Below are 24,636 nucleotides of genomic sequence, written 5' to 3' on the forward strand. Positions count from 1 at the left end.
AACATGCTGGGATAAAAATGGACCATCAGGTTTAGCACAAGCTTGTGGAGTCCTTGCTGTTATAATAGCAAAAAGGGAACATACCAAAAATAAGTCTCTTTTCATTCAAACTGCTATGCTGATAAAATAATGTACAGTGGAAAAAATATATATATATATTTTAAATAAGAAAGAATATATATACACTGGTGGCCAAAAGTTGGGACATTACTGATGTAAAAAACAACATCACTATTTGAAAAAATTCATTTTTGATCAGATCTAGACAGCAGCCATCACTCCAACACCTTATCCTTGAGTAATCATGCTAAATTGATCATTTGGTACTAGAAAATCACTTGCCATTATATCAAACACAGTTGAAAGACATTTGGTTTGTTAAATGAAGCTTAACATTGTCTTTGAGTTTGTTTTTGAGTTGCCACAGTATGCAATAGACTGGCATGTCTTAAGGTCAATATTAGGTCAAAAATGGCAAAAAAGAAACAGATTTCTCTAGAAACTCATCAGTCAATCATTGTTTTGAGGAATGAAGTCTATACTAGGGCTGCTCCCTAATAGTCGACCAAACATTAGTCGACGAGAAGAGTCTTAGTCGACCAAGTTTTGATTGGTCGGTTGGTCCCAAAAAAAATAAAAATAAAAAAAAAACTCCACGGCAAACCAACGAACACCGATATTACCACTGGTTGGATGCTAGGTGGTAGCCTACTATGGGGTAATTTTTGTTGTGAAAGGGCAACATCTCACTGGCAAAGAACCTACTTCATCTGTGCATTCTCTACCAGTCGGGTATTTCGTTGTCATGTGTGTGAATACATTTGTTTTGTTCCCTCCTTCACGATATATATTGCAATATCCAATTGCATCGGCAACCCCCATGCTGAGGGATCGGTGAATATTCTTGCTTTAGTGATTTTGCATTGAAAATGAAAATTGCTTTATTTAAAAAAGAAAAACTGTAATCAAATACATTTCTAAAATCAAATTGCACTCCAAACGAAACGAAAAAGCAATTAAAATAATGAAGTGATCAAAAAACCAATAATAATCATCATAATAATAATAATAATATTATATACATATAAAATTACTCACACAAATGAAGACATAACAACAATTATATTAAAACTCCAGGGGTGGTAGCCAGCGTCTTTTACCACTGAGCTACCCAGGCCCCCTATAATATTTTATGATTTAATCACAGATGTAGGCTATAGGCTGCAGAGTTGGTCACAATGAACTGCTCTGTTGAAATAAAGTGAACTGAACTCAAAGCACCTCCTGAGCTGAGATGTCTGAGGTCATTTGCAGCACTCTCATAGACGATACTGTTCTTGCAAAAAACAAAAAAACAACAAAAAAAAATTCTGAAGATAGAAACAAAGAAAGAGTGAGAACCTTTTACATGCGTGTGTTCACGAGAATGCGTACTCCGTACAAACAGCGTGTCATACATGTGCATAGATGATTTTCTGTCATCTGTTCTTAATTATTTAATAAAGTGTTTCTTCAAGCGCGTGTCTGTGTGCCGCGGGGCAAATTATTTTTAATATTAATTTGATAATGATAATAGCCTAATAATAATAATTTAATACATTAATGGGAAAACAAGACATATCATCTTGACATAGTCAAAGACATCAGCTACTGGCGATCACTCTGACCATCGTCGATCCCCGAGATCATCGTTTATCGGCAAAACCCTAATGTCCATTTCTCTCTATAAATTAACAAAATGTTCAGACCGTCTCCTTGCTGGTTTTTCAGACACATTCAGAATCATTACTGCTTTTGCCGGTGTCGCTGCGGCTCACTTCATGTGTGCGCTTGTAAAATTTATATTTTAAAAGCTCATTATTATGATTTAGTATTTCTCTGTAATGTAGAAGTGTTAGCAATGTTACTTATAACATTCTTTCTCAGCCCTGGAACTCAAACAATTTTCTGATGCCCCCCCAAAAATATATATTTAAGTAATTAAATTAATATCATGGGACAACTAGTCGACTAATGGCTTAAACTAACACCTACTAGTCGACTAGGAAAATCTTTGGTCGGGGGCAGCCCTTCAAAAATACAATGCTTGAAATTGCTAGAAAGAACTGAAGAATTCATACAAAGGTGTTCACTACAGTCCAGTGCCCGACCAATATATCGGTCGGCCGATATAGCCTTTCACCGATATATCGGTATTGGCGTATATTTTACCGATATGCACCGATATGAAAACTTTTTTTTCAGAACATATAATGCAGAAAACAATGCTTTAGAATTGGTGTCATAGTGTAGTTTGTCCAGCAAAGCGCACTCCGACTCCACTGTTTACAGAGCTGACTCTGAGCTGACGGTGGCTCTGCAGACAGGGCCGAGTTAAACGGTGTGGATTTGAGTGATCTCTTCTCATTAAATTGCTAACTAGTTTGTAAAATATATACTGGAAAGTTAATAAAAAATTAACTCATCGTTTTATATAACTAATATAACATTAACTCTGTCCCTGACAACCATGTCCTCATGTTTATCACATCTGTTTGCTGTTAGCCAGCTATAGTTTGTCAGTGCAGTCAGTAATGTAGCAGATTGAAAAGTAAACATCAGAGCATCTTTTTGCAGCTCAGCAGACAACGGTGCAGTGGTGGGTTGCTGTTGCCTAGTTGGTGAGACACAATGCTGGAAAGTAAATAAAGTCCACCTTTTACTCTCCGTGACAACGAGCTTATAGCTAACTAGCTAACCTCGCAGCTACTTTGTTGTCAGCTAAGTGGAAGCTAATGTGTAAACATGTATTCACCAGACTGTTTTGTTCAGGATTACAGTTTGGTACCCCCCTTCATCCGAACAATTCCTGTCATTGCATTTAAAAAATGTAATATCTAGAAGTCTGGTTTTCCAGACATTAAAATAGGATATGTAATAAAAGTAGATTTGATAAATAGTATATTTGCCCTGTGTAAATAATAATATATAGGAACTGTATCTAAAATAAATAAGGGGTGATAAATAAATACTAATACAACAGGCTGGAAAAACAGACATTTATTTATTTTAATATCCTTTATATATATTTTGAATGTTTTGAAACTTGACACCGGGCGACGCACCCTAAAAATGGCATCGTTAGATCGGTTTCATGCTGAAGAGCCGCTTAAAAGTTTTTTTTTTTCTCTCTGGTAAATGTAAAAGAGTGTAAATGTCAACATCATACTGTATGTTGAAAGGACTGAAGCCTGTAAACCAAAACATGAGCTCATTGATGTCATTAAATGAGTCTGCTTTTTATTCCATCCATTACTCCTGGTCGGAGTCTTCTGTATATATTTAGTTTATATGCAGGGATATGTCCTACATAAATGTAATGGTGCAACGCTCAAATATTTAGTAGAGTGTAAATTTTGACAACGCTTAGTGCCCATTTACACCACAACTAGGCTAAGTTGTAACATACGTATATCTGGTGCAACTGGCCCCTGATGTTTATTTAGCTATTTATTGTATTTTTATTTATTCTTTATTTTAATGGTCAGCCATTGACTGATACTAAACATACAGTACTGATGTTTATTTAGCTATTTATTGTATTTTTATTTATTATTTATTTAAATGGTCAGCAATTGACTTATACTAAACATTCAGTACTGATGTTAATTAAGATATTTATTTTATTTTTATTTATTCTTTATTTTAATGGTGGGCAATTGACATACTAAACATACAGTACTGATTTTTATTTAGTTATTTATTGTATTTTTATTTATTCTTTATTTAAATGGTCAGCAATTGGCTGATACTAAACATACAGAACTGATTTTTATTTTATTTATTTTTTTATTTAAATGGTCAGCAACTGACTTATACTAAACATACAGTACTGATGTTTATTAAGCTATTTATTGTATTTTTATTTATTCTTTATTTTCTCAGTGTTTTATTTCATTTACATTTCTAGAATTTGTTGACAATGTATAATAATAATGTCAAATGTTCTTTGATAAAAATATTTAAGAAAGCAGCCTTCTGAGTACCTTTGCATAGTCATATCAGTTCAAAATCAGTGCACAATCCACATAGAAAAGGTCTGCTTTCATTCCAAAAATTAGCTATGTTGGTCACCATATTGGTAATCAGTGAATTTTCCCTCTCTAAAATCGGTATCGGTCGGGCTCTACTACAGTCTTCAAAGACAAAAAACAACTGGCTCTACCAAGGACAGAAAGAGATGTGGAAGACCAGATGTACAACTAAACAAGAGGATAAGTACATCAGAGTCTCTAGTTTGAGAAATAGACGTCCTCACATGTCCTCAGCTGACAGCTTCATTGAATTCTACCCGCTCAACACCAGTTTCATGTACAACAGTAAAGAGAAGACTCAGGGGTGCAGGCCTTATGGGAAGAATTGCAAAGACAAAACAGTCACATCTATGGCAAGTGCTACAGGAAGTGTGGGGTGAAATGTCACCTGAGTATCTGGACAAACTGACAGCTAGAATAACAAGGATCTGCAAAGCTGTCGTTGCTGCACGTGGAGGATTTTTTGATGAGAACTCTTTGAAGTAGTTTAAGAAGTTCTAAAAAGAAAAATTCAAATTGTAATAGTAATTTTTCACGTTATTAAAGTCCTGACTATATGTTGTGATCAGTTGAATGCCACTTTGCTAAATAAAAGTGCCAATTTCTTTCCATAAGAGCAAAATCTGTACATTATTCCAAACTTTTGGCCACCGGTGTATATAAATATATATGCAACAGAATATGTATAGGTCCTTTAGATTAGACTGCTTACTTTAGAGAACAAAAAAAGAATCTCACTGCTTTATTGAAATGAGCTGTCACTTGACAAGACCTGTTTTACTGAACTGATGCGTTCACTGTGCTAAAGTTGAGGCACTCAATCTAAACAAAACATACTACACTGTAATTATGTGGGTTAAGATAGTTTAGATGCCTAAGAACCTATTCAGCCAAGATCTAACTAAACTTTGAAGTCCACAGTTGCCTCATGGATCTTTTCAACTGGGAGTTACTCATACATGAAATACAGTAAACTAGAGGTAGATATATTGGTTTTCCGATTAATCAATGCTGATAGTGTTATTAGGGCTGCACGATTATGACAAAAATCTTAATTGTCGATTGATTCCCTTGATATTGTAATCACGATTATTGATTTTGATTAACAGAATTTACATTAAACACCTTTTTTTTTTGAGGGGCAAATTACAATCCATATTTTTTTACGTAAGCGACATGTCCAAAAACAAGCTTAGAATTTTGTTACTTAATTATTGCTGTTATACACTGGTTATATTTTCTAAAACACTTTTCACAGAAAAGCATTTGCTCAACAAATTCAAAATAATGTCTATTTTCCTCCTTGATCATTGACTCGTTAGAGGGCGTACGCCCTTCAGCTGTCACAAAAATGCAAACAGATTTACATATTAATGTAATTAATTTGGTAAATGTACCTACAAACAGTATATTATATTATTTTAAATGTGTGTAACTCAGGTTATGAATAGTAATATGAAAGTTAGTTACTATAACCTTATTACAAGAGTTTGAAATGTAATGTGCTGTCACGGTCCTGTCACTCATTTAATCTAGGTTTTGGTCTAACAGGACCGTGGCATCATCGTCCCATGTCTGTCTTGTGTTTCGTTGTCTATCTTTGTGTGAGCGCACTGTTTCGGTTGTATTCCCTGCTGTGCGCTCTTCAGTCTGTCTTGTTTCATTTCGAGTATGGTGTCTGGGTCCTGACTTCCTGTCTGATTCGGTTTCGGTCTGTGTCGGGATCCGGACACTCATGATCCATGTCTGTCTGTTATTGATGTGGGTGAATCCTGCTTATGTCATCTTGGCAGCATGCACTCACATCAATAGTTTATGTCTGTCTCTCGCAAACATGGGTGTGCCTCGCGTCGCGCTCACGTTGTGCTGCGCGCCCGGGTCGTGAGCTGTCTTCACGCTGTGCTGAGGTTCGGTCACTTCGGTCTGAGATTTCAGGTTTGCGTGTGGCCAAACTCTCGCACAGGTGTCCTGTCTTGTTTTTGTCGCCTGTTGCGTGCATCGTGTGGCGCTTGCCTCGCGATGTACGCTCAGGTTTCGTCTAGTGTGAGAATGCGTGGCGTCGCTTTGTTTGGCGTTGTTACGCATTCTCTCGTCTTGTTTGTCGGTTAGCATGGCTGTATATTGCCTTATTGTCTTGGCGATGTGCGCTCATGCCATTTGGGTGTTTTGCTCTCTTGAGAGAGCACATGGCTTTGTTTTATTTCTGTACCGCCGTGTGTCTCTCTGTTTTACGTCATACCCCGCCTCCTTGTTTGCTTATTATTAGTTCATATGCCTCACCTGTCCCGTTAACCCACTTGATTTCTCTCCCTATTTTAGCCTCGTGTTTGCTGTCCAGTGCCAGTTCATCTTGTTTCCAGTCTTGTGTGTTCAGTCGGTCTTGTTCCAGTTGGTGTGGATTACCTTCCCTCATTCTGTCGGTCCGGTCGGTCCTGTTTCCCCATTACCCTCTGCCTCAACCTGGATACCGTTTGGGTAGTTTGTTTTCTCCCCCTCATGGGAGTTTGTTTGTTTTTACCCTTTTTATTGTACAAAATAAACCCCGTATTGTTTACTCTGCATTTGGGTCCCAAGACTCTCATTCCCTACACTCTGATCCTGACATGCACTACACCACTTTTTTGTACAAAAAAACTTTGCAATTAGATTACACCCAACATCGCCTTTAACCTTTTGGTTGTGTGGATACCAGCCTAGATCTTTCATCGCTAGGGTATACCAACCCCACAATTAGAATAGAACAGTAAATGGCTAAGAAACCTTCAGACACAGACTTAGTTAGAAATGTTAGTCAATATAGGATATAGTCAATATATCAGTGTTTCCCCCATATGCATTTTGCAGCGGCACTGCGCCACTGCTGAATAATGAGTTCCGCTCTTGGGATTTCACATGGTTCATTTAATATACTTGACGCAACATAACGCTTGCCAGCCCGTTAGCTGTGCACTTTCTACACTGCGAAAGAGACCCCACCACATACACACACAAATACACGCACTTACTCACAGTGACGTCACAGTGTAACAACATGTGTCAAACTCGCTTAATTTCATGTGGCCCATGAGCTCATTTCTGAAACGTAGGATGGCAGGGGATCGCAACGTTTCACTAAACAATCAGTTAGCGCTTACCTCCTATGTTTTGCTCGCTTCAAAAGCGGACTGAAACAGCGCTACACGGGTCAATTATCAACTCGGCTTATTCATAGCAGCACGAGGGCAGAGCAGGTGCGGTAATTCGCGGACTGGTCTCAAACGAACAGACTATTTTAAATGCGCTTGTGAACCAGTGAGATGTGTCAAACCCGATTGAATTCAGCACTGAATTGTCTGTTGCAAAACTTTACTGTATGTCTCGGTGATAAAACTATAGTTTAAAATAAACAGCCCCACCTTCTAAACGGCACTGACAAAGAAAACATAAATTAGAAGGCTTTTCAATTCTCAGATCACAATGCTTACAAAACTTTACCATGGATTTACTGTAGTAACACTAACTGTACTGTATTACCTATGGAAGTTTTTGGCAGAAAAACTTTAAAATGCCATAGTTCTTTACATAGAAACATAGTTGCTAACCATGGTAGTGAGGAGTCATGCATGGTTTTACATGGTTACCATGAACTATTACAAATATCATTGTTAAAACTATGGATACTATGGAAGAACTATCCATAATTATGGACCAAGCTATCAGTTTTCAATCTGTGTAAAATCTGTACACTTGTAATACTCTCTGACTGTTGTGAAAATGTAAGTTGTTTTGTTTGCTTCAGAAATTCCAAGACATGACTGTAGTTTAATCAGTAGGAGCCTGATGAAAGGAATCTGTAAAGAAGAACCAACTTATTCACAATGTCAGAATATTTCAGTTTAGCCATATAAAAATAAGGTGTTCATTTTTTTCCACAAATGTTACTGTTGTTAATATCATACTGTTCATCTGCATCCCAAACTCAAAATCAATGCTGTACTGTCAAATGTGCATTTCAATGCACATAACATGTAATATTATTTGCATGGGTGCTACCAAAGCAGGTGCTGGTGCCACATTTTCAACGGGCCCTTTGAGGGCACAAATATACCCTGATGTGGCCCAGGCTGAAATTTAGTTTGACACCCCAGTTTTAATCTATTCTTCGAAACACTGATATAGTCAGTCAACATGTCGGAAAATATACAGTGGAAATACCTGTTTTATACTTGATGACATTTGTGCATTGTTATGTGACATCCTGTAATGTGGTTTGAACCTACAACCTTACAAGGTTATACCACCCCCATTCTATTCTATTGTACAAACATGCAATAAGAGATATCCGCTAATATACAGTGGAAATATCGGTCTTATATGCATCATTTTGTGACAGCCTACTGTTTTGTGGTTTGAACCCATAACCTTTTGAATAGCAGCCCACATCTTTAACTACTTAGCCACACCACCCCAAGCACCATCATAAGAATCACTCAATGTTTTGCCATGGTGTGTGACGTCATGATGGCCACAATGACTAGCAGCAGATGTGTGTTTTTACCTTGGAGCTGCGCAGAGAGGGACTCCTGATGCTGCTGATAATTCAGAGCCATCGCTTCTGTCCTCTTCAGCTCTTTATGCATCTCATAAGACACCATCCCACCGTAGATCATCCCAAAGACCACCGTGACCAGTAGAAGAGACTGGAAAATCTTCTTTTGCTTCCTGGAACACACGCCGTTGCCCATGGTCGCTCCTCTCCTGGATTCCACAGAAACTTTCCTAAGGGGAATTTCCTTTTCACTCCGCAGTACCGAAACCACTCCGAAATTCCTCATGAAAATGTTTACTTCTGGTCAGATGCATGAAGAGTATATGCGAGCATTTTCCGAAGAAAACAAATGCCTTTGGAAAAGGTCTCAAGTTGTTGCAAAGTTCCCACAGACAGTCAAAAGGGATGAAAAACAGGAAAGAATTCGCTTGTATTCGGTCTTCTTGCTCGGTAAAAGCTTTGTAGCGTGTTACATAATGAAAAGTAATCTTTTTAACTCGTTAATATAATTAATGTGAAGTTTTAGCGAGGCCTAATCGCACCTTTCGTTACGTGTCACTTAGAGCTGCCGAAAAATCATCCCCCGTTAAAGGTGAAGGAAGTCCCGCCCCTCACAAACACTCGCTTGTTACGATTGGTCGAGATTCGTGTCAATCAAAGGGAGGTTCTGATGGGAAGGTCGTGTACTTAGCAGCTCTTGAGAGGATTTTAAATTGCAAATAATGTCTTGCAAAACAGTTCAGTGCATTTTTAAAAATATTATCTTTGGGTATTTTAAAACAGACCCCTTTAAAAAATTGCCGGCTTTGTTGTAGCTAAATTATATTTATTTTCTTAGCAAAATTTACATTATGTTTTTAAAGTATGTTATTTTTTTTTTTAACAGTCATCCTGTTTTATTATTATTATTATTATTATTATTATTATTATTATTAATAGAATGATTCTTAAAATACATGAAACACTTTGAATAATATATGACTCATGTCAATAAAAAAATCATTAAGAACACAATAATAGTTTAACGGTTATACATCAACCCTAGTTGATGTATGATTTACTATATTTGATTTACATTACATCTTTCTTTCTCTTTCTTTTTTTTCCCATCTTTCCTCACTTTAACCCTCAGAGACTCAGTGTAGCAGATTTTTTTATTTATTGCAAAACAATTAAAATAATATAACAAACAAGATACCAGTGTAGCAGAATTGTACTGTTTGTTTACAGTAAATAATAACTTTTTGTATTTAAACAAAATACACATAAAAGTAGCTGACACTATATCACAACAACAGTTTTGGTGGGGGGAAAATGCATATTGAATGTCAAACACATTTAAGAAAAAAGAAAATACATAATCTCTGAAGTCTCTGAAGGAAAATGTAAATTTCTCTACTACTCATCTAGTATTTGTTATTGTTTTTTCTTTAATTGGTTAGTTATCCATATTTACAGTGACAATTTCACTTTTTTTTTGTTTTTTTTTTGCTGATTGTTATTGTATTGTAAAAATTTATATTCTCTAATTTTAATATTCATATTGAATTATTATAGTTGTTGCTGCTGTTGTTGTTGTTGCCTTCGGCTTGCTCACTGGGTTTCTAAATACAATTTTTATTTACTTTTTTTTAAACACAATTCACTATTGTATTTTATCAAACTACACAATGATGACTTTAAAACATTATGAATATTACAGTTTCATTTTCTGTTAATGCATGATTTTCTGTAAAGCTGCTTTGAAACAATGTGTGTTGTGAAAGGCGCTATACAAATAAAAATGATGACTATTTTACATTGTTTCAGTATTCAGGATTAAAGGAGCAATATATAATATATTTACTGTACTAAAGCATAAAATTATCATAATATGTTATCAGAGATTAAGGAAACAAGCTAAGCTGAAATACTGGCTTCTCCGAAAACAATGCTACAGCCAGTATATTCTACTTTGAAATGTCCGTTCCGGGCCGGAATTTCTGTTTGAGTTTTGGCCTGTGTGATCCCGCCCACTGCCCATTTCCCAATAGTATTTCAACACCCTGGGTTGCCAGATTTGAAACAAGTTAGCAGGCAAACACAGCGTGCTGCAGCCTTGGAAGCCAGCAATACATCTAGCTAACATTGACAGAGTTATAAAAAATTCACATGAGCTGGTTTATAATTTGAAAACAATAAAAACATTGCAAACGTATACATTAGCTGATCAACTTACAGTGTAATACTCGTCGCTTGCCATTGTCAGTTTGCTCGTTCCTGTTGCGTGTCCTCAACCTGGCAACCCGCATGAGCTTCCAGTCTGTGGAGGAGGGGGTGGGGGAGACAACTCTCCAATATTTTGAATTTGGACTGCAGTACCCATTTTAAACGCTTGATGTCAATGTTACATATTGCTCCTTTACGTAATATACATTTTTATAAATATTAGGTGTCCATGTTTCTTTTATTAACAAATCCAGTAATGAAGTAGGATGTGAAAAAGCAAATTTGATTTCAGGTACACAAGAGGTTAAATCCCTCAATGCACTGATAATATCTTTACAAATACTGCATTTCATCATCATTTCATACACAATATCATCATGATGGCGCCACGGATGGCTGCCTCGGGGTGGAGCTCCTCAGTTCTTTTGTTGTTTTTGTTTGTTTTTGTGTTTAGTAATCTTTTTCCAGTCAGTTTTAACAGAGATGAACTGCTGAACATTCGACAGCATGTACCAGACAAACCTTTCCCGGTTTTTGAATATTCAGAAGTTTTGGTAGACATTTTAGTTGGAGGCGCAGCTTTGTTGTTCAGGAGATGCAGGCGAGGGAGACGAGCCGGTGCGCCGGTCAAACTCCGTCGGCGCAGATTTCAAACAGCATTCACTTAGCGAATCTCCGCTCTCTTCCTAACAAAACGGACGTACTACATCTCCTCACCCTCACAAACAAGGACTTTTCAACTTCTGCTGCCTTGTGCTTCACAGAAACCTGGCTGAGTGAAGCCATTCCGGACAGCGCGTTACATCTGCCGGGCTTTCAGCTGTTCAGAGCGGATCGCATCACGGAGTTAACGGGGAAAAGGAGAGGCGGTGGAACATGCTTTTATATCAGTGAAAGTTGGTGTACAGATGTAACAACGTTAAAGAGGATGTGCTCTCCTAATTTGGAAGTGCTCTTTATTAACTGTAAGCCTTTCTACTCGCCACTGGAGTTTTCCTCATTTATTCTGGTGAGTGTGTACATCGCGCCAAACACGTGTTTAAACACAGCGTGCAACAGCTGGCTGATCAGATCACAGACATGGAACAACAAAACCCCAGACTCAGTTATTATTATTCTTGGGGATTTTAACAAAGCAAATCTCACACATGAACTGCCCAAATACAAACAGAACATCACATGCCCCACCAGAGACAGGAACATACTGGATCATTGTTACACAACAATAAAGGATGCATATCGCTCTGTTCCTAGAGCAGCTTTGGGACTCTCTGATCACTCTCTGGTTCATCTTCTTCCAACTTATAGGCAGAAATTAAAATCAACCAAGCCAGTAGTAAGGACTGTAAAGAGATGAACCAATTAAGCAGAGTTGGAACTACAAGCCTGCTTTGACTGCACTGATTGGAGTGTTTTTGAGTCTGCAGCCACAGACCTGGACGAGCTCACAGATACTGTTACATCATATATCAGTTTCTGTGAGGATATGTGCATTCCTACTAGGACTTATTTAAAGTTCAACAATGACAAACCGTGGTTTACAGCAGAGCTCAGGCAGCTTCGTCAGGCCAAAGAGGATGCTTACAGGGGTGGGGGTAAAGTCTTGTACAATCAAACCAGGAACACACTGAACAGGAAAATCAGTGTGGCTAAAAGGAGATACTCTGAGAAGCTGAAAAACAAGTTTTCAGCTAACGACACTGCATCAGTGTGGAGTGGCATGAAACAACTCACAAATTACAGGACTCCTACCCTCAACCCTGTAGGGAACTGGCTGACGACCTGAATGTGTTCTACTGCAGATTTGAAAGGTCCAATCTCACACCCCACACCCACTCTGACTTTCACTTCACACAAACACCAACACCTCCTGCAACCCCCCTCCTCCCCCCTCCTGCTACTCAACCTGTACTTAAGATCTGTGAAGATGATGTGAGCCGCGTCTTTCGGAAAACAAAAGATGAGGAAGGCTTCAGGAGACGCCCAGATGGCGTCTCACCAGCGTGTCTTTGATCCTGTGCTAACCAGCTGGCCCCCATCTTCACACAGATCTTCAATAGATCACTGGAGCAGTGTGAAGTCCCATGCTGCTTCAAATGCTCAATCATTATTCCTGTCCCAAAGAAACCAAAAATCACAGGACTTAATGACTACAGACCTGTCGCCCTGACGTCTGTGGTCATGAAATCATTTGAGAGACTGGTGTTGGCCCACCTGAAGAACATCACTGGACCCTTTCAAGATCCCCTTCAATTTGCTTATCGAGCAAACAGGTCTGTGGATGATGCAGTCAACATAGGATTGCATCATATCCTGCAACATCTGGACAGACCAGGGACATATGCAAGGATCCTTTTTGTGGAATTCAGTTCAGCTTTCAACACCATCATCCCAGCTATACTCCAGAATAAATGACACCAACTCTCTGTTCCCATGTCTATCTGTCAGTGGATTACCAGCTTTCTGACGGACAGGCAGCAGCTTGTGAGACAGGGGAAACTCACTTCTAGCACCTGTACAATCAGCACAGGTGCCCCCCAGGGATGTGTGCTCTCCCCACTACTCTTCTCCCTCTACACCAATGACTGCATCGCCAAGGACCCCTCTGTCAAGATCCTGAAGTTTGCAGATGACACCACAGTCATCAGCCTCATCCGAGATGATAATGAGTCTGCATACAGAAGGGAGGTTGAACAGCTGGCTGTCTGGTGCAATCAAAACAACCTTGAGCTGAACACGCTCAAAACGGTGGAGATCATTGGACAGGAGAAACACCCCAACATTGACCCCCCTCACCATTCTAAACAGCACTGTGGCAGCAGTGGAGTCATTCAGATTCTTGGGCACTACCATCTCAAAGGACCTGAAGTGGGAGACCCACACTGACTCCATTGTGAAAAAGGTCCAGCAGAGGTTGTACTTCCTTCGCCAGCTGAAGAAATTCAACCTGCCACAGGCGCTGCTGATACAGTTTTACACAGCAGTCATTGAGTCCGTCCTCTGCACTTCAATAACTGTCGGGTTTGGTTCAGCTATGAATTCAGACATCAGAAGACTAAAAAGGACAGTTCGGACTGCAGAGAGGATTATTGGTTGCCCAAGTCCTGCACACTGCTGAGATTTAAGAATAACCATTCATTTTGTAATTTCATCAGTTTTAGCACTTGAACTATGATTAAATAATTAAATACATTTTAAATCTAAAAGATTGCGTAGTTGCCCTAATACTAAGGATGAATGTTTACAATATAAATATATGTTTTAAAGGCTAAAAGAGCACTGAAGATAACATGTCTTAATTTGTGAGAATAATTCTATAAAATGAAATGTAAATGTATAATTATGAATTAAATTGAGTCATCATCAAAACCAGTCATGTAAATTTGTGTCTTTTTGTTTAACACATTTCCAAATCTAATTGTGATCAAACAAATACATGCACATTGTTGTCTGAAGTTTGGTGAGAGTGGGAACAATAATAAAGGTCAAGGATTCAAACACATTGCTTGAAATCCTTGTTCTACATACTTTGCACCTGTGTAAGAAACTGTTACATGCTTGATTTCAAAATATGTTTTTTTTTTTTTTTTTTTTTTTTTGCACAATGAAAATGCTGACACACACACACACATGTTGGTGCAGCTATCATTATGAGGACTCTCCATAGACATAATGATATTTATACTGTACAAACGAGAGATTCTATCCCCTAACCCTAAACCTAACCCTCACAAAAAACTTTCTGCATTTTTACATTTTCAATAAAACATAATTTATTATGTTTTTTAAGCGATTTGAATTATGGGGATGTGGCAGTGGGGGCGTGGTCGAGCGTCCGTCCAGAGAGCTAGGAAGCGGTACGGGCGCTTACACCTGAGCTAGATTATGCCTAACACCTGTCTCTAATTCTAATGAGCATGAGGAGAGCGGCATATAAGCGGCCACGCCACCAGCAGAGAGGGAGAGAGAGCCTGGCACGAGAGTCTCATGGTGAAGCTACTGAGTTGTGATGTTAAAGAGTTGTGATAAAGACTTTGTGATGATTAAGAGGCTGTGACTAGGAGCCTGTGACGCTAAAGAGTTTGTGAAGCTGAAGAAGTTACTGAGACAGTTGTGACTGTGTTACCCCAAAATTTGTGATTAAAAGCTCACCTGAGACCTGAAAAATCCTGTCCCAGTGTCCTCCTTCCCTCATTCTGTGTGACTTCCCTTACACTGGTGCTGAAACCTGGGAACAATCAAGTTGGAGGAAGTACGCCCCATGGAGTCCCCCCCGTTGGCAGAAATCCTCAAGTCCCTCGCTGGCCTACACCAGTCCCACCAACAATCCATGCTTGAGCTGAGACAAGATCAGGATCGTCGTTTCTTCGAGATTCTACGAGCTCAAGCAGAGGACAGGCATGCAATCCGGAGCCTCCTCAGCCAGGAGAAAGCTCCGGCCACGACCCTGGACACCACATCCCCCATGCCACCGCCCACGCTCCAGAAGATGGGGGCGGCAGATGATCCAGAGACATTCATAGACCTCTTTGAGCATACTGCCAAGATCTGGGGCTGGCCGTGTGGCCAGTGGGCGGCCAGGCTCATCCCGTTGCTGTCCAGGGAAACCCAGCTCGCAGCTCAACAACTGCTGGCAGCTAGTCTCCTGGCTTACAAGAACCTGAAGAAGTCCATCCTGCAGCGGGTTGGCCAAAGTCCGGAGCAGATTCGCCAGCTCTTCCGTGGCATGAAGTTGGAGAGGACCGAGATGCCTGCCAGAGATGGCTGCTGGCAGGGGATCGTGACATCGAGGGAGTGATCGATCAGGTGGTACTGGAGCAGCTAGTCCATCGGCTACCGCGAGGAATGGTGGAATGGGTCCAGGGCCACCGCCTGGCATTGCTGGAGGAGGCTGTCCAATTGGTGGAGGACCATATGGTGGCATACCCAACAGAAGAAGAGCCCTCCCACTCTCTCTCCCCTCCCACTGTGTTTTCCCCATTCTCTTCCCCCTCCCCTCTTCTCTCTCACTCTGCTCTCTACCCAGAGCCCGTTCCTGCCCCACAGAGGTGAGGAGTCCCACCACCGAAGCCAGTACCTCGTGTGTGGGGGTTTGCACCTCCCCCAGCATCTACAGTGCCCTGCTGCTCTCCCCCTCAGGTTGAGGTGACCGCCAACGCAGGTGCGGGCATGGTGTCTGGGCCGGTCTGCTGGAGCTGTGGGGATCCGACCCATTGTATTAAAGGGAATATATGCGGATGGGTCCTGCACAAAAGCGACGAAATGTGAAATGTGCGATGCTCTGGCAGGGGAGGCGGAGCCGGGGCTGTCTTCATCAGCTCCACGTCAGGATGACGTGAGGGGAGGAGAGGCTGCAGCCTTCCCCATCCTCAGGGGATTTCCCTTTGGAGCAGTCGTGAGATGAATCCCTCAAGCACGCCTTCGACCAAGTGAGAGTGATCGATGGTCAAAATCTCCGGCCGAATGTCGCACTCTCATATCCCTATTTCGCAGTTATAAACGAGCGGTTGTATAGAGTGACGCAGGACACTCAAACAAAGGAAGATACAACCCAGCTCTTAATACCGTGGAGCCGCCAGGAAATGGTGTTCCAGGCGGCTCATTATAATCCGATGGTGGGTCACTTAGGGGAAAGGAAAACACTGAACTGACTAATTGGCCATTTTTATTGGCCGGGCATTGGCAGCGATGTTCGCAGGTGGTGTGCGGCATGCCGCAAATGTCAGCTGGTGAATCCACCGGCCACCACAAAAGCAACATTGCGCCCCCTTCCACTGATCAAGGTCCCCTTCGAGAGAATTGGCATAGACCTCGTCGGGCCATTAGAGCGGTCAGCATGCAGATAACGCTTTGTATTAGTCCTAGTGGACTATACAATGTGATATCCGGAAGCAGTGCCACTATGCAGCATCTCAGCACGGATATGAATCCCGAGGTTGAGAAAGGGAAACAAATTGAATAATATTAGCGTAGATGCCATTCAACTTTTTGCAGAGTTATACTGTAGATCACGATAAATGTTTCTGGTTCCGAGAGACCTAACTAAAGCAGCCTTATTGTGAGTTGATGGATAAGGTGTATAGGTGTATGCCTGGCTAAATAGATGTGTCTTTAGTCTAAACTTAAACTCAGTGAGTGTGTCTGCATCCCGAACATTGTTAGGGAGACTATTCCATAGTGTAGGAGCCAAATAAGAAAAGGATCTACCTCCTTTTGTGGATTTTGATATTCTAGGAACTATTAACAGGCCAGAATTTTGCGATCATAATGAACATGATGGAATATAGCGTGGTAGAAGGTCACTTAAGTATTGCGGGGCTAGACCATTCAAAGCTTTGTACGTAGTTAACAAAATTTTTAAATTACTACGAAATGTAACTGGTAGTCAATGTAACGAAGATAAAATTGGGCTAATATGATCATATTTCTTGGTTGTAGTCAGCACTCTGGCTGCTGCATTTTGAACCAATTGAAGTTTATGTATTGAACTTGCTGGACATCCTCCCAGTAATTTATTACAATAATCTAATCTTGAGGTAATGAACGCATGAATTCATTTTTCGGCATCAGCAACAGAGAGCATGTGAGTAACTTAGCAATATTTCTGAGGTGGAAGAACTGCTCTACAAACATTGGAAATTTGATTTTCAAAGGACAGATTGGAATCAAATATAATACCTAAGTTCTTCGCTGTAGAAGACGATGTAACAGTACATCCATCAATAGTCATTTTATATTTTAGCGGCTTATTTTTAGAGGTTTTTGGTGCAATAAATAGTACCCCTGTTTTGTCTGAATTGAGTAGAAGGAAATTTCTGGCCATCCAATCTTTGATTTCATTGATACACTCTGCTAATTTGAAGAATTGTGAAATTTCATTGGGTTTCGAAGAAATATAAAGTTGGGTATTGTCGGCATAACAGAGGAAACTTATTCCATGATTCCTGATAATATCAAATCAAATCAAATCACTTTGTTGTCACACAGCCATATACACAAGTGCAATGGTGTGTGAAATTCTTGGGTGCAGTTCCGATCAATATAGCAGTCGTGACAGTGATGAGACATATACCAATTTACAATAACATCAAATTAACACAGCACAATTTAAACATCTGTTATACACATAATTACACTCAACAATATACAAATAATAACAAACACTGTACAGTATACAATACACACTATATAGATACACATTATTCAATAAAAATAAAAAACAAAAATATATAAAAAAGTATATATAGTATATATAGAATGTACAGTATTGTACTGTATTGACATTCAGGCTGTCGGTTGATAGTAAGTTGTTAAGAGAGAATATAATATAATAATAATATAATTTATGATAGTCCGGTGTGAGATATAAGAGTAAGAGTAATAAAGTGCAGTGCTGATGTATTTGATCGTGGGAGATCAAGAGTTCAGAAGTCTGATTGCTTGGGGGAAGAAGCTATCATGGAGTCGGCTGGTGCGGGTCCTGATGCTGCGATACCGCCTACCTGATGGTAGCAGTGAGAACAGCCCATGGCTCAGGTGGCTGGAGTCTCTGATGATCCTCTGAGCTTTTTTCACACACCGCCTTGTATATATTTCCTGGAGGGAGGGAAGCTCACCCCCGATGATGTGTCTGGCAGTTCGCACCACCCTTTGCAGTGCTTTGCGGTTGTGGGCGGTGCTATTGCTGTACCAGGTGGAGATGCAGCCAGTCAGGATGCTCTCTACAGTGCAGGTGTAGAACCGTGTGAGGATGTGGTGGTTCATTCCAAACTTCCTCAGCCGTCTCAGGAAGAAGAGGCGCTGATGAGCCTTCTTCACAACGACTTCAGTGTGGATGGACCATGTGAGTTCCTCAGTGATGTGGACACCTCTGTAGCTTCAGCCGCGAGAGCTCTCTCTGCGAGGGCGGTGTTATTTCCCTCGAAACGAGCATAAAAAGTATTTAGCTCATCCGGGAGAGAGGCAGCGGTGTTCATGACGGAGTTTTTATTCCCTTTAAAGTCCGTGATGATGTTAATTCCCTGCCACATGCTTCTAGAGTTGGTGGTGTTAAACTGTCCTTCAATCTTGCTCCTGTACTGGCGTTTTGCGGTTCTGATAGTTTTTCGGAGGGCATAACTGGCTTGTTTATGCTCCTCCGCATTCCCGGAATTAAAAGTGGACGTCCGCACATTAAGTGCCATGCGAACATCGCTATTAATCCAAGGTTCCTTAATTCAAGGTAATGATCTCTCAGGGGAAGCATATATAAGGAGAAAAGCAAAGGCCATAAAAATTATCCCTGTGGCACTCCATACTTAACTTTTGTTTGATTTGACAATTCCTCGTTTACATAGACAAAGTGGGAGTGGTCTGCTAAATAGGACCTAAAACATGCTAATGCAAGTCTTCAAATGCCAACATAATTCTCAAGCCTATTCAAGAGAATGTCGTGATCTATCATGTCGAAGGCAGCACTAAGATCTAAGAGCACTAGGACTAGCACTAGAGAAATGCAGCCGCGATCAGATGATAAGAGCAAGACATTTGTAACTCTGATAAGTGCAGTCTCTGCACTGTGATGGGGCCTAAATCCTGATTGAAATTGTTCATATATACTATTTCTCAGTAGAAATTAACATACTTGTGTGGACACTACCTTTTCTAGTATTTCTGACATAAATGGGAAATTTGAAATTGGTTTTCTTTAATTTTCTATAACCGAATGGGGGCGACACTATCAAGAGTGCTAGAGAAGACTGTATTTATATTTTCTGTTATTACATCAAGTTCTTCTTGACTTTTTGGCTTACTGAGTATATGAGATAAATCTGGAAGATTATTAGTGAAGCTATCTTTAGTGGTCAAAAGAATAGTTAGACTATGGAATAGTCTCCCTAACAATGTTCAGGATGCAGACACACTCACTGAGTTTAAGTTTAGAATAGTAGTACCTGAACGATAGCATGGGTAGACTGAGTAACATTAGCTGATCACAGCATACAAGAGGCGAGGTAATGATCTGAGATGTCATTGTATTTCTATAGCATCAACATCAACTCCATATGACAGAATTAAATCTAGCTTATGATTATAGCGATGAGCTGGTCCTGTCACATTTTGTCTGACTCCAAGAGAATTGAGAATATCGATAAATGCTAATTCAAATGTATCATTTTCATTATCTATGTGAATGTTGAAATCACCAACAATTAATAATTAATAATAATAATTTTCTTTATTTATCACACATTATACATTTGTACATATACAGTGAAATTCTTCTTTTTCACATATCCCAGCTAGGCTGGGATCAGAGTGCAGGGTCAGCCATGATACAGCACCCCTGGAGCAGATAGGGTCAAGGGCCTTGCTCAAGGGCCCAACAGTGGCATCTTGGTGGTGCTGGGGCTTGAACCCCTGACCTTCTGATCAGTAACCCAGAGCCTTAACCGCTGAGCTACCACTGCCCTTAACTGCTGAAATTTTTGCTGAAAATTTGCAAATTCACCAAGGAAATCAGAATACGGCCCAGGTGGTCTATATACTGTAGCAAGGTCAAAAGACAACAGAGATTTTTTTGTATGTATCTGACAGTGTCACATTAAGCATTATTAGCACAAAAGACTTAAACTTAAATCCTGTCCTCTGAGTAACACCAAGGTGGCTGAACCAAACCAGACAGTTATAGATGTACACAGGACAATCTCAATGATGGCTGAGTAGAACTGAGTCAGCAGCTCCAGTGGCAGGTTGAACTTCCTCAGCTGGCAAAGGTAGTACAAAAGTAGAAATCTAAATCGCATTCTGTTTCTTTGGGCTTACAGTAATACAGATACAGATACACAGTCTTTACTGTGTTAGTTTGCAATCCATATGTCTTCCTTCATCTTAATTTCTATCTCATCCAGCTCTTTGTGTCTACTAGAAGTTTCCTTTTTCTTCTGAGCTTTTAGTCCCCAATCAAAAGTGGTATATGTATTACAGTAATTGATCATGTTATGAATCACAGTCTCTCTGAGACACACAAAGAATTCAACCTACTGTGAGTGAGCAGATCTACAGTGACTTCAATCTCAACAAAAAATGAGGGAGAAATAGCTTTGGTCTGCATGCCACGATCAATGTCCACAATTGCTGTACCATCTGTGTTTACAGTGCTGTCTTACATACATTTATATACAATCTATAGCTGAAAATGTTATAAATTAATTCAATAGAGAACACATATAGTTTTGATGTTAGTATTTAGTTTTAATAAATGCATTATCAGAAAAGAATACATTGCTTCATTAGGCAGTGAAATTGAATTGTTCTGCTAAATTAAGTGTCTGTTTTGTCGGCTGTGTGAAATGTTTTGAAAGCATTGACTATCGTTTAGAGAAATGTGTAAAATCGATTGAGAAAACCTGTAGGCTAATATTAATATTGTGCAATTTGTGCTCCAAGGCATAGACAGTGGGCGACTAACCATGTTGATTCGCAAAATGGCGCCAAATAGATATTTTTGTTGATGCGATAACATACTGTAGGTAAAATGGTTGTTTGGGGCAACGGTTAAATTGAACAGACAGTATCCGTTTAGCCTACCTGCCATTTATTAATGAACATTTTCCATATACTGTAGATTTTTATAATAACCCACAGGGGCATCTACTTCCCTCTATAGTGCTTTTTTGACTAATATGTCAGCCACCTCACTCTTTTTTTTAAAGCGGTGGTTCACTGAAATGAAGTGTTGATATGTCCATTATAATGAATTAAACGAAGTATTGCATTAAAATAATCTTTATCATAAAATAATCTTTCTATCCTATACCTGACATTCTGTCATGTCACTGGGGCACTTCACTGTACTTGTTCCTAGAAAAAATTAATACAATGTCTACAATGTTTATAATGTTTGTCATTAATGTTTCTTTGCTGAGAAAGATATTTTAAAAATAAAACCAGGCAAGTTTTGGCCCTCCTTTTGAACTCAACCCCGTCACACCAACCATTTTGCTCCACACATATGTGACATCATTCAGCTTTCTTCAAAAGCCTGGATTAGAAACAGATAAGAAATGTCATAATTTGTATTCATATACTGAAGTTTCCTTTTGTCAGATGGGTATGGTCAAGCTCAACAATTCAACCCCGTCACATGAAATTAAGACATTAAATCAGTACTTTTCAAAATTATATTTTAATCCATATACTGTATATATAATTTATTAATTGTATGCATGTTATGTGGTCATCTGTCCTACACCAAGGAACAGTGGCCATTTTGAGCAAAAAACACAACTCTGTCACACACAACCCTGTCACATTTCTTCACTGTCAACCTGTGATGGGGCTGAGTAATTCACCACATTTATAGACACAATAGTCAATATATTATACATTACAAATACTATATGTTTACCGCAAAGCACTGCAAAGGGTGGTGCGAACTGCCAGACACATCATCGGAGGTGAGCTTCCCTCCCTCCAGGAAATATATACAAGGCGGTGTGTGAAAAAAGCTCGGAAGATCATCAGAGACTCCAGCCACCCGAGCCATGGGCTGTTCTCACTGCTACCATCAGGCAGGCGGTATCGCAGCATCAGGACCCGCACCAGCCGACTCCATGACAGCTTTTTCCCCCAAGCAATCAGACTTCTGAACTCTTGATCTCCCACGATCAAATACATCAGCACTGCACTTTATTACCCTTACTCTTATATCTCACACCGGACTGTCATAAATTATATTATTATTATATTCTCTCTTAACAACTGACTACCAACCGACAGCCTGAATGTCATGTGAATTTTTTTTATATATTTTTATTTTTTATTTTTATTGAATAATGTGTATCTATATAGTGCGTATTGTATACTGTACAGTGTATGTTATTATTTGTATACTGTTGAGTGTAATTATGTGTATAACAGATGTTTAAATTGTGTTGTGTTAATTTGATGTTATTGTAAATTGGTATATGTCTCATCACTGTCACGACTGCTATGTTGATCGGAACTGCACCCAAGAATTTCACACACCATTGCACTTGTGTATATGGCTGTGTGACAATAAAGTGATTTGATTTGATTTGATTTGATTTGAATGAAACATGGTGTTAAAAATACATGGGTGCAAGTCGCCTAGTGGTTAGAGAATTGTGATGGGGTTGAGACGAGTGTGACAGTACTGGGTAATTTAAATGGGAACGCAGTTAAAAATCAATGTATTGTTTGACATGTGAAGGGCTAGCACAAAAAGTTAGGGGTTTAGTTAAAATCTGAATTTAAAACATTTTTAACAAACCGAATGCGACCAAAGGCACACAATTGGTCTATTTATAGCTTCAACATATAAAAATGAGAAAACTGTCATAAATGATATATTTGTAGTCATTAAATTGGTCTGAGGGACACATGAGCAGTAGGTAGATGTTTATTATATAACCAGATTTGTGTGGAATAATTTTCAAACCACTTCCATTATGCCCGTGACAGGGGTGAGAATAATTATTTTCTAATTATTTTATTAGAAAATAATAAAAGGGCTTTAATGTCTGATGTGTGCATAATGTTGTGGAGTATTCAGACAATTAATCAATTGTAGTTGAAAAACAAAATACTGTATTTCCAAGTTGACATACTGAATCCCAGGAATGACCCTTTTGTTTTTGATGGATTATTGCCAATTGATAACTCAGATAAACTAAGCTCATCATATAAAACTCTTGACCTTTATCACAAACATTTCACAAAATGTGCAGCACATTTACCTCACCACCACTTTGGATGAAAAGCCTCTGCCAAATGCCAAGGAGGCATATTTGTTTACTTTGAAGGCTAAACTCTACTGTCCTCTAGTGCTCACAGCCAGAAAAGTATCCTAACAGGTCTCCCAGAAAGCCTTCTTTGCAATTTCACCAAACTGTATAATACAAACCCTCCTTAAGCCACTATGCAGATTTTTTTATGATGACAGAAAATCTGTGCACACAGTTTTATAATATAAAGGCTTCCCACAGTTCAAAAATTGCACTCGATTTATATTGAGTAATATATTATACAGGTGCTGGTCATATAATTAGAATATCATCAAAAAGTTGATTTGTTTCACTAATTCCATTCAAAAAGTGAAACTTGTATATTATATTCATTCATTACACACAGACTGATATATTTCAAATGTTTATTTCTTTTAATTTTGATGATTATAACTGACAACTAAGGAAAATCCCAAATTCAGTATCTCAGAAAATTAGAATATTACTTAAGACCAATACAAAGAAAGGATTTTTAGAAATCTTGGCCAACTGAAAAGTATGAACATGAAAAGTATGAGCATGTACAGCACTCAATACTTAGTTGGGGCTCCTTTTGCCTGAATTACTGCAGCAATGCGGCGTGGCATGGAGTCAATCAGTCTGTGGCACTGCTCAGGTGATATGAGAGCCCAGGTTGCTCTGATAGTGGCCTTCAGCTCTTCTGCATTGTTGGGTCTGGCATATCGCATCTTCCTCTTCACAATACCCCATAGATTTTCTATGGGGTTAAGGTCAGGCGAGTTTGCTGGCCAATTAAGAACAGGGATACCATGGTCCTTAAACCAGATACTGGTTGCTTTGGCACTGTGTGCAGGTGCCAAGTCCTGTTGGAAAATGAAATCTGCATCTCCATAAAGTTGGTCAGCAGCAGGAAGCATGAAGTGCTCTAAAACTTCCTGGTATACGGCTGCGTTGACCTTGGACCTCAGAAAACACAGTGGACCAACACCAACAGATGACATGGCACCCCAAACCATCACTGACTGTGGAAACTTTACACTGGACCTCAAGCAACTTGGATTGTGTGCCTCTCCTCTCT

At 39.4% G+C, this 24,636-nt stretch overlaps 1 protein-coding gene across 2 annotated transcripts in view; it reads right to left on the reverse strand.

The window, feature by feature from the left end:
- LOC127416909 (Golgi integral membrane protein 4-like) overlaps positions 1-9,387 on the reverse strand; it is a 41,310-nt gene extending 31,923 nt beyond the window's left edge. The window contains exon 1 of one of the 2 annotated variants that reach the window (XM_051656507.1): positions 8,611-9,387. In XM_051656507.1, coding sequence (XP_051512467.1) covers positions 8,611-8,887 — 277 coding nt within the window. In that variant the 5' untranslated portion in view covers positions 8,888-9,387. The remainder of the gene's footprint in view (positions 1-8,610) is intronic. The other variant, XM_051656508.1, reaches the window with a different exon arrangement.
- Positions 9,388-24,636: the final 15,249 nt, after the last annotated feature.

The sequence above is a fragment of the Myxocyprinus asiaticus genome, chromosome 26, assembly GCF_019703515.2.
Source record: "Myxocyprinus asiaticus isolate MX2 ecotype Aquarium Trade chromosome 26, UBuf_Myxa_2, whole genome shotgun sequence".
Taxonomy (NCBI): Eukaryota; Metazoa; Chordata; class Actinopteri; order Cypriniformes; family Catostomidae; genus Myxocyprinus; species Myxocyprinus asiaticus.